General features: G+C 36.0%; 1 protein-coding gene across 1 annotated transcript in view; it reads right to left on the bottom strand.

The window, feature by feature from the left end:
- Window positions 1-3,728: 3,728 nt before the first annotated feature.
- The window catches only part of Nrk (Nik related kinase), a 98,529-nt gene continuing 90,283 nt past the window's right edge, over window positions 3,729-11,974 (bottom strand). The window contains exons 27-28 of the mRNA XM_021153380.2: window positions 9,105-9,244; window positions 3,729-5,925 (exon numbers count right to left, since the gene is read on the bottom strand). Of these exons, the coding sequence (XP_021009039.1) occupies window positions 5,830-5,925; window positions 9,105-9,244 (236 nt within the window). The 3' untranslated portion in view covers window positions 3,729-5,829. The remainder of the gene's footprint in view (window positions 5,926-9,104; window positions 9,245-11,974) is intronic.

Raw genomic sequence — 11,974 nt, 5'->3', positions numbered from 1 at the left:
GAAAGAAAGAAAGAAAGAAAGAAAGGAAGGAAGGAAGGAAGGAAGGAAGGAAGGAAGGAAGGAAGGAAGAAAGGAAGAAAGGAAGAAAGGAAGAAAGTCTAGAGCAAGGCCAGAAATTTTGATGTGTGCCTTTAGTCCTAAGGCTCTGGAGGCAGAGGCAGGATCTATGAGTTTGAGGCCAGCCTGGCCTACATAGGTAATTCCAGATCAGGGCTAGATAATGAAATCCTCTCTCAAGAGAAAAACAAAAATCAGAGCAAGGTCAACAAGATGGCTCAGTGGATGAAACACACATAGCAAGCCTGACCACCTGAGCTCAATTCTTAGAACCTTGTAATGGTGGAAAGAAAGAACTGATCCCACAATATTGTCCTATGATGTCTACAAACCTCCTATCAATCACACATTACACATCACGTGTGTGCATTGGCACACTGATGCCCACACATATGTAACATCATACATAAAAGTTGTTAAAATCTTTTAGAAGGAGAAAAACTCATAAAAGAAGCTATTAACAACTCCATGTTCCCGCTCTAGTTCCTGAAATGTGAGCAGAATGAGTAGTGGTGTGACTGAAGGAACTTGGCACTAAGGACTACAAGAAGCCATCCTTTATTCTGTGTACTCGGAATAGGCAAGCCTAGGGAGGGACAATGCTCTCACACTTGAAACCAAATTCCTTGGATTTACGCTGTTACACAATTAATTTTAAGCAGTTCAGGTAGATATTTGCATGTACACACAAGCACATTTATTGAACAGAAGCTTATCATATAACCTCATTTATCCCTGTAGTTGATAAAAAGCTACAGTTAGAAGGAGGGTTGTGTGTGCGTGCACATGTATACAGACCAATAAGAAATTGACACACTTGTTAGGGACAACAGCTTCCTTCCACTTCATTGACCTTTTTAAAATTATTTCAGCTCTCAAGAAAAGCAGATCATATTTCCTAATTCACACTAGCAGGTTAGCATAAGGAGACCTAATATTGTGGCAACTATATAGATATGTGCTATAGAGGCACATGTGGCTCTGCTACAATAATAGGAGAGTAGTTGCTTCTATTTGCTTTCTTCTTGTTCCACACCCTACTCAAGGCATTCATCCATCCATCCTTTTCATTCATTCACTCAGGAATTCAGTCCATTGTTTCTGGGTATGTGAATGTATATGTGTGTGGTATATGCGCCTGTGTGCATTCAATTGAGTGCACTCATGGAGGACAGAGGACTATCAGATGTTTTGCTCTACAATTTCCTACCTTATACAGGGTCTCTCACGAAACTTCGGGCTAGGCTGGTATCCAGGAGACCCTGGAGATCCTTTTGCCTCTGTATACCATTGTGTTGGGGTTACAGCATTGTAATAATGCCATGCTTGGATTTTTACATGAGGGTTTAGCATTTGAACTTTGGTCTTCATAATTGCACAGTAAATACTCTTATCAACTGTGCCATCTCTTTATCCCTCAACAAACTTTTTAAGGCTCCAATCATATGTATGTTTTGAATATTAACAGTAAAGCATTTAACTGAAAAAAATTGGGCATCTTAATGATGTTTCTGAAGAATATATTTTGAATTGTATCTATTATCCTTTGTTTTCAATTCTAAGAGACATCACACCCTCTCAAGCCAAAATGTGCAGTGTTTAAATCCTAGCTGGGCCCTGACAAATGTCAACCATTGGCAAGCTATCTTGGTCTACAAGAAGCCCCAAGTTTCTCATTGAATTTAAATTCCCAAAAGAACCCACGAGATTGAAGCTGGTTGTGTAGTCATCCACATCCATTGAGGAACTCAGTAAGTCCATGATTTCTCAAGGTGAACTTGACACTGGAGTCTTAGATGGGCTGACTATATGTTTATTCATTTCTCTCTAGGCTATGTAACAACACAGCTGATCGAGAGTTACTTTTAAATCCTAGGTATTTAAAGGATTTATATAGTGGAACATGAATGAAATTGGTTTTACAAGTCTAACTTTGTTGGCATGATTATATTAGAACATTCTTAAAAGTAAATAGAAAATAGTAATTAATTTCACATGTGATGGGACAAGATGCAGACTGAATTAAAGGACTTACTGGAGATAGATTCATCAGGAATGGGAAAAGGTAAGAGGAACTACAATTTGCAAAGCAGCAGCAGGAATCCATACATTTACACAACCCAGGAGGGTAGTAGGGCCAATTGGAAATGACTCTAGGTATTTGGGCCCACAACTCAAATTCCTATGATAATCATGATTATCCTATGATTCCTATGATAATCATATCTAGAAAACGGGAAGCCACTTCAAAGGAACCAAGAGTTAGACAAGAGTTCTTATTAGATAAATACACGTTTACTTGGTCAGAACTCTCAACACAGAGACCCTCTAACATCCCCTAATCGGTACATTCTTACCTAGTTCAAAGAAATTATTATTTCTCAAATAAGCCCAAATTCCTAGGCATTATGCTTGTGTATTCCAATAATGACACCGATCAATAACTGCAAATTTTTATTTCAGAAGCCAAACAATGATTCATTACAGAGTTTCTGGTCAAACAATTCATCTCAAAGGTTAACTCAGTACAAGTTGAATATAAATGATGCAAACTGGAACATGTCTTGGAACAACCGGAAAAGTACTTCGAAGATCCCATTGAGAGTGTGTGGCATCACTCTGTAGCTTACAGAGACTATCTCAGATGAATGGATTGTGTTTTATGTGTATTTGTGTGTGTGTGTGTGTGTGTCTGTGTGTGTGTGACTGTGTGTGTGTGTGTATGTGTACTTGTGGTTTTTTGTGAGCATGTATGTATTTGTATGAGTGAGGGGGGAGAGGGAGGGGGGAGGGAGGAATGGAGGAAGAGACGGAGGGAGGGAGAAAGGGAGTAGAAGATAACAACCAGTGTTATCCTCAGGAGTGCCATCTAGCCACCTGTTTGGAGACAGGGCTTCTCATTGGCCAGCAAGCTCTAGAGATCTACTTGTCTATCCTCTTAGCACAGGGATTGAAAGTATTCATCACTGACTGGTATTTGTATGTGATGTCTGCGGATGGAATTTGCAGCTATAAGGCATGGGCTTTAGTTACCTAGCTATCTCTCTAGCACTCAAAGAAATGAAACTTGGAAGAAAACATCACTTAGCTATCAATTTATCTCAGAAGTGGTGATACAGAAAGTACCTAATCTTGTGCATTCTGAAGTCCGTGCGAAGGGACGTTGAGTGGCTGATTTTTCCCTTCTTGCTCTTTGCCCTTACGATCTGCCTTTGTTTGAATTTACTCATTCATTCAGAAATTTGTTTACCAGCCCTATTCTAGTTTTCAGACATCTTACATGATGCATTTTATTACCAATGCTTTGGTAATAAAACTAAACTGCCACAAAATCAAACCATTCTCTCTCCAGTGCGGCTCCTAACCTGCCAAAATGTTCACACTTCCAACCAGGATTCTCATTAAAACTGGCTTTCTGGACTGCCTCTCCACACTACTGCCATGTACTGGCCCTTGCAGGTTCTGTTACAAGGTACAGGGCATATGTCATTTCTTCTATTACAAAGTATAATGAGGAGGAAAGGACATAGTCCCAGTCTGTTTTTTCACCTGCCAAAGGCTATAAAACTCCCACCCAGATTTACACCTAAGTTGCAACTATTTATTAGTGACCTTTATGACTAATGAACTACTTCAAATATTTCAATCTTTCATACTTGAGCACCCAACGCTCCAATCTCCTTTCTTCTTGCTAGGTGTCAAGCTGTTTCTTCACTAACACTTTGGCCTTCAAAGGCCAGCCCTGCATTGGTAATCTTTCCTGTGTAATTGCTTTGGGACAGCCTTGTAGATTCTCTTTGCTATTTCCTGTGCTTGCTGGAATAAATGCCACAGAGAACAATGGGAGTTGAGTTGTTAAAATGTTTTTGTTTTTGTTTTTGCTTTAGTGTCCTACTGCCTTAAACATATGATTTTAAGATAAAACTTATTGTAAGCTTATTTTTGAGTAAATATGAAGAAAAAGATTCTTAAAAGGTTTGTTCCTACAAACTACTTAAATGAGAAATAGTTCTGAACCTCCAACGTAGCAAGCTCCATTTCCTCAGCAATAAGGTCCTTGCACAAAGTTCCTCATGGCCTTTGGTGTACATTTCCTTTTTAAAGAAAACTACTTCTAATGTATTAATTTGACATTAAAGTTTGCTTATTTAAAATAACTACTGAACTTAAAAAAAGTAATTTGAATTGTAAACACTCAAGGATAAGCCAGTTTTAGGGTCACATTAGTGTGTCACAGTAACAGAAATGCGAATCACAGTTAACTTGTGGATTCAGGTTCTCCTATAATCTGAACACTGAGTTACTACACTCTTGATAGGAGTCAATGAAAATCCAAATCTTCATTTCTGGCACAAAGGTACCAGGATATGATGTACTATCAGGAAATCACACATAGTCAGCTGCTTTTTGTTTTGGTTAACCAGGTAGTTTAAAAATTATTATCCTGCTAGCACCCTCTTCAGATTTGAGAAGCAGAGCTAGAGGACTTATTGAGGTATACTTTGTGGTAGGTTCTGTAGTTTTCCCTGTTACCCCAGAACTAACCATGTCATTGAGGATGGATAGGTATAAATCACGCTTTAAAAAAAATCAGGTAGCAGTTACAATAGGTGAGGAAATATCACCTATTTTTGGCATCTATAAAATATGTGGATATGGACTGGTATGAATTTCACTACTTCAGTTTTGCAGACTTTGATATACAATGGATGTTATATTTTTCTAAAATTCTTGTAATTTTCATACCTAGAATGAATGACTCTAAATTTGGATTATCACCTTGATTATCTTAATTTTGAATTTGTAGTGATAAAAATGTAAAAATATAATTATTGACAATTAACATTCTTCTCCTTTTGTTGCATTGCTTTGCTTAATAACTTGGAGGACATTTATATAGTTCAATGTATTTAAAACATATTTAAATATTTAAAAATATTTAATGTTGTCTGATGGTCACAGAATTGGTTATATAATAAAATTCAAAACTTAGCCAATTTGGGGGACAAAATTTGACGCCTCGTTTGATGTGTTAAATTTTTTTTCTACAGTACATGTGCATTGGAGTTCAGTCCTGTATTCAAGATAGTAAATATATTGTTTGGTACTTTGTAAAAACAGCTATTACACATATTTGGGGCTTTTAGGGGGCAGAAGCAAGCATCTGAGGTTTTCTTCTCTTTTTCTATATAGAGAAATTAAATTTAACAAGGGGCTGGAAAAAAATCACAATTGGTCTTCAATTGTGTATTTATTGTGAAAAAGAATTGGGTAGAATGTTCCCCTTGAACTATGTAATTTTCCTTGCGCACACAGGTTGTTCAACCTTAGTCTGGGTTGCAAAATTCATTATGTTTTGTCTTTTAATCTAACCCTCACTTGGAAAAAAATCATGTATCTATTTTTTTGTTTTGGAAAAGCTTAATTAGGGCCAATTCCTTTGAAAGTTGCTGGTGATGCAATTTATACCAGGCTTCTTTACTCCATGCTGTAAATCTGAATACAGATACTGTCCAAACTGTCCTAAGAGAAATGTTTGAATTCACAGTAACAAAAGTTACAAAGTTTGTGCAAAACAGATTGTACACCACTGGAGTACATAGAGCTTGCTATAGTTAATTTTCTTTATAAAGCTTCATTTCTTATCCAAACTATTCTGTGCTACATTAAAAGCCTCTGAAGAAAGTTTTCTCTAACGATAAAATTCTGATGTTAGGATTCAATGGCATGTGTGTGGTGGATGTAAATGTTGTAGTCGATCACTGGACCCCTTTAAACAGCATAGCTTCTATGGAGCTCTTCAAGTTTTCCGATGCTCATAAGGTAAACCCGGCTGTGCTCATTGCTCAGTGTAGAAGCAAAGAACATCTTTAAAAAAAAAAAAAAAAAAAACAGGACAAAGCATCATCAGTGTGTTTCTAATGCATTTCAACTAGATACTTAATAAACAAAAGTGTTAAGTACCGGTATATAACTATAATTTGATGTAATCAAAATATTAAGCCATCTTATTTGGACCAAATTTTCATTGTTAAGGAACATACATTTGATTAGTTTGGGATTTAAATTACATATTTCAAAGTAACATTTTCACCATAGTCTACATACTTGTAATTTATATACTTATTATTTTTGCTGTTTTCACTTTTAAAATGTATTCTTGTGGAGCCTTTCACACATCTCCACAATGAATTTTGATCACCTGGTCACTTCTCTTTCAATTCCCTGTGGACTCCCTCAACATGTTTCTTCCCAGACTCCTGTCGGCTTTTTAAAATTTACAACTTGTTGGGTCCATTCAGTACTGTGCACAGGCGTGAGACCATCCACTGGATAATGGGAAGATGCCAGTGGCCAGTTCCTTGCATCTCACCAAAGACTAATGATTCTCCTTCCCTTAGCAGCTAACAACTGCCATATATTTATAGTAGATCGTGTTCCTCTCTGGAAGTTTCTTAACTAGTTTTGGTTAGCAACACTTTTCCTTTAGCTGAGCAAAGATGACATCAATGGACACATCAAACTGGATGGAGAATAGCCCATGAGACCTCAACTCTACATAATGAACTATAGGCAACTGAAGAAAGCTAGGAGCAGGAAGTGAGAGAGGTGTTCTTGCCCAGAAAACAGCACAACAATTAGTTGTCCAGTGTCAAAAGGTCAGCCCTAGATACATGCATACAAGCAACATTCTGTGGACTCATATAATATAATAATGAGTGGACTCATTATTATATTATATTATAATATCATAATATATTGTAATAAGAGGACTATTATGACTGGGGAGAGGAAAACTGGGAGGGTCTGGAGGGAGAAAATGGAGGGAAGAAATGTTGTAATTAAAATTTCTACATTTTATAGTGTCAATTCCTTTTTACAGAAATAGAAAGTCATAAAAAGTAGAACATTTCAGTGACTTATTAAACATAAGCACAGGTGGCACATCACAGAAATAATTTGTTTCCTTATATTAAAAGAAAAGCCAATTTGAATTGAAATAAGTTCGATTTTATGTTTTTGAGACTGTAACTGAGTTTCATTTCCTCCTTCCCTTGGTACATTGACTTAAATGCCATGTGTTAAGGAAGAACATGTTGTATAAATATGGGTTCTTCCCTAATAAAGAGAACCAGAATAGAACCCAGACATAAATCTCAAAAAGAAGGCAAAGTTTTTAAAGCCACTGATGCTTATAGGTAGCAGGGCAGGAGACCTAATGATGATGAGGGTAAGATCACTTTTTACGTGTCAAATACCCTGGAAGATGCTGCGTATGCACATGATACATTAGAATTCTAACTTTGTTCCCCAAACAGTTATTCTATTTTAGTGATGAAGGGATTCAATTCTAAAAAGACCAAACAAGGGTCGGGGATGTGGCCTAGTGATACAGTGTTTGCCCAGCATGTGTGAGTCCATGACCGGCATTCTCCCGACCCCTGACAAAAGAAAAGAGGAAAAATCCCTTAACATTTCTGCTTCCCACATCTTGTTGGGTGACAGAGCCAGAACTGCAATCCAAAGCTCTCTGACCTCAAACCCTGCTTCTACACATTACATCCCTGAAATGACACACATTTTGTTAACATTCGACAACTTTGCTGTTTTGCCTGAATTCGCTGTTTACACAGAATTTGAATTCTGTGTACTCCTTGGTAGTGATTCTTAATTGTATTCAAGGTTATTTTTTTTCACAGTATTATTTCTTAAATTATTAACTTAGGTGATGAACTTTCCCATCTAGCTATTTGAATAGTTAACACCGATCAAATTTCACAGAAAATTTCTGAGTCTCAATTTTAGTTTTCACCCTTATAAAATCATCATCATTATACCTACTGGTGAGGAAAAACTGAGACAAGCTTCTAAAATAGCAAGCATATAGCCTAATATATAATTATATAGTCAATAAATGTAAGTACTTTTTCTTTTAGTCTTAGAATATGCTAAAAGTAGAAATGGAAGATTTTCAGCCATCAAAAAAATGCTGGCAAGGCACTTGCTGGAAAAGACCTCTCGCACATGGTTGGTGGGAGTGTAAATTATTCTAGCCATTGTGGAAAATACTACGAATGAAAGTTTCACAAACAAACAAACAGACAGACAGACAAACTAATAAACTTGTCATGTGATCTGGTTCTCACATATCTTAGCATCTGTCCACCAGAATTGGATACCAGCCTACCAAAGATACTTATATGCCCATAGTTATAGGCACATTATCCACAATAACTTTTGAGTCAAGCTGGGCACCAATCTACAAATGAATGGATAAAACTAATGAAATCATTCATTTTCAGGAAAAATGGAGAACTTAAGTGAAATAAGCTAAAAATGAATGTTAGTGGTTTCTTTTATATATCAAAGCTAAACAAAAATCAATCTAGAGATTAGGAACAATATGGGGAGTGGGGCAGATAAAAGGACTGTAGATCTGAGTAGTGGACATGGAGGGCATACACAGAAATATCACAAAGAATGTCATTCATATGTGTGGTTAAATTATGGTAATCCAAATCAAAACACTGAAATCACTCTAAGAAGGCAGATTTTGCTCTCATATTCTTTACTAAATTTTCTTGGCATGAAAATGAAAAGGACCATGGATCAAAACTAATGAAAGAGTTCATGCCAAAGAAAATATCCTAGTTTAATTAGGATATAACTGGAGATTTGTACTTTGAAAATGGGTTCTGTTGAAACAAAATTACATTATTTACCAAATAGGTTTCTACTGCAAAAATGAAAATTGTTTTTATTAATAATGTGCCAGATGGCTCAGCGATTAAGAGCGCTGACTGCTCTTCCAAAGGTCCTGAGTTCAAATCCCAGAAACCACATGGTGGCTCATAACCATCCGTAACAAAATCTGATGCCCTCTTCTGGAGTGTCTGAAGAGAGCTACAGTGTAATTATATATAATAAATAAATAAATAAATATTAAAAAAAAATCCTAAATATGCACTAGCCAAAGGAATAGGTATAAAGTCTAATAATTTTAATGCTTAGTTTGTTTTTACTTTATTGAAAGGTGTAAACTCTACCTTGTCACCACGGGCACACAGAAATCTCAGTTTCTTGATTGAGCGGCGCTTCAGCTCATTCTCGAGAATAGTTGACTGAAGAGAGCGCACTTCAATAGCCTTTTGTTCCCATCCAGTGATTCTCTTTGTACACTCAAAAGCTATAATACAATTGGAGATGGTGAAAGACCATTTATCTTTGGTAGCAGTGATATGAAAAACATAACTAAAGTTAACTATTAAGAGCTCATAGTTCTAGGTTAGGTTAATCCCATCTGTTCTTCATCTTGTTTTGAAGTCTACCACTTTGGACATTTTGCTGCTCAGGACTGGTATTCTCTAGGTGATGAACATTGACTTGCTAGAACGTTCTTAATGTTTATATTAATGTCCTGTCAGATCACAGACAAACCCAAGAGGTAATGACTTTGTTTCTAGTTGCTCAGATCAATCCATGGCTTTACATTTTTTTTTTTCATGGTGTAGGTGAGATTCAGTACAATACCAGCTACAAATGAAAGGTCCCTAATAAAGAGCCAGATTGTAACATAACATGGAACACTGACTTTTCAACAAATGAAAACAGGGAGTAGGGATTTAGCTAGGTGGTTATGTGCAAGGATTTAAGTTCAGTTCTCATCCCTGAAAAAACTAAATCTGTTAAATAATATCTTATTCAAATAATGACTTTAGTAACCCTAATTCAATTGAACAATTTTTCTGCTATAAGCAGAACTGAGGGTAATTTTATACACTTAAAGGTTTTTCCTTCTGGGGAAAATTGTATTGCATTTTCAACTTTTTAGACATGTTTTATAGTCCATCATGGCAATATAATTTATGAAAGCATAACCCTAATTTTGAAAAGTCCATATACTCCATTGATTCTGTGAAGTATTTTATAGTATAAAGAGCAATTTTATTAAATGTTTCACTTTCAAATTTTTATTCTTTATGAAATTGGCAGGAAAAAATTTCCATATATAAAGTAAATTATAACATTTAAAATGACACAAATTTTAACTGAAGTTAAAATATGAAACATGGCACTTTGTTTGAAACCAGAATTTGTTAGTTAATCTGACTTTCTGTTTTCCTTTATTTTTAAAAGAGGGAAAACCAGCATTAGTGTAGTTGTCTTTAAAAAAATGTCTCCCATTTTTATCAAATGCTCTCAGGTACTCTTGCTTAAACCAAAATTTACCTGCTGTATGTGTACATTAAATTTACATAAAATAACTTATGGAAGACTATATACAATCTTATAAAAGCAACTAACAAATACATAGTGTGAGCAATGTAGCCCACTGCAAAGAAACATACGATGCATTTATTATCCTGTTTTTTTCTTATTACAATTCAAACTACCTGTATGAATTTGATATCAAAATTGCAATTAAATATCTCTCACATTTTGACTAAGAAAAAAATTATCTGTTCTTAAATAACTTTAATAGTATGAAATCAGGCCAAAATTGAAGTGGCCACAGGAAGTATGAAGAATAGTGACCGGTCTTACCGAAATGAGTAACAGGTCTAACATCCATGAATTCACTTTTATTTTACTTCTGTGACTATTATACTAGAACACTATTCTTCTCAACAGGCGCATAGAGTAAAGCATTGCAAGTTAACAGCCTAGCTCCTGGGTTCAGAACCCAGTGCGTAGATTCTCACAGATCTGTCACTACTTACTGAACTAGTGTGCTTTCTGAAATGGGACTCTGAAATCTGGAAGTAGGTATTTTTGGCAAAACTATCTGCCATTCTTAAACTGTGATACCTGAGAATAAAGGACATTGTCTTTGTTATTGAAAACATTATAGTTTAAAGAAATGTAAATTTTAGTCCAGGGAAATCTGATTTTATGCTATTTGTAAACAGCAAGTTGTGTTGATGTAGAAAACAAATTGAATTATTTCCTTGATATCAGTGTTATATTGTAATATATTTTCAGTACATGCTAAACAAAACACATGTGTTTGTGCTATGTGTTATTTTATGTCTATGTCTTCCAAATTCGACCAAGCTTTTTGATCTAGGTTAGAACTCTTCTTGCCTAAGGACAAGAAATGTTGTATACAACTTTTCAAATCCCTTTTATAACTATGATCATTAAGCGGCTTGAATATCAGTGTTCTGCTTATTCTCCCCTTTGAACTTAGGTACCTGATTTTCATTTCTGACTCATGTACTTTCTGAGGTTCTGGGGATGGAAGCCAGTCCTTGCACATCCTAGGCGGGCTTTCTTTCACTGGGCACCCTCACTGGGTCCTACCTCACTTATTGTTCCCTGACGTATCACTATGCAAGACATAACATGGCTCATTGTGCTTACTTTCTTTTGCCCTAAATTCATCAATGTGTATTATAAACATTAAGTGTTTGTCACTTATAACGGTTTTAAGCCATCTGTGAATTCTTACCTGTTGGAAGAAATTAGAGCAGGTTTTTAGGACAAGCCTTAATATTGACCATGCATAAAAATAATTAAAAGAATCTGAAGATGCAATGCAAAAAAAAAAACCCTTATATTCCCATAAGAAAGTTGTTTAAAAAGGAGTTCTTTCAAATTGTTCACAAACAATATGGATGTCACTTCTACCCATAGGCATTTGAGAGGATTCTGTCCTGTTTGGACAAACAGCCTTTCCTTTGCTCTCTCTCTCTCTCTCTCTCTCTCTCTCTCTCTCTCTCTCTCTCTCTCTCTCTCTCTTCTATAACTCACTATGCCTCTGAAAACACACACACACAGAGAGACACAGAGAGAGAGACAGAAAGAAAGACAGAGAGAGAAACACACAGAGAGACAGAGACACACACACACAGAGACAGACAGACAGACACACACACAAAGAGGGAGAGGGAGAGGGAGAGGGAGAGGGAGAGAG

Source organism: Mus caroli, chromosome X, assembly GCF_900094665.2.
Source record: "Mus caroli chromosome X, CAROLI_EIJ_v1.1, whole genome shotgun sequence".
NCBI lineage: Eukaryota > Metazoa > Chordata > Mammalia > Rodentia > Muridae > Mus > Mus caroli.
Note: the sequence above shows the minus strand (reverse complement) of the source record. Positions and strands in the feature narration are given on the sequence as shown.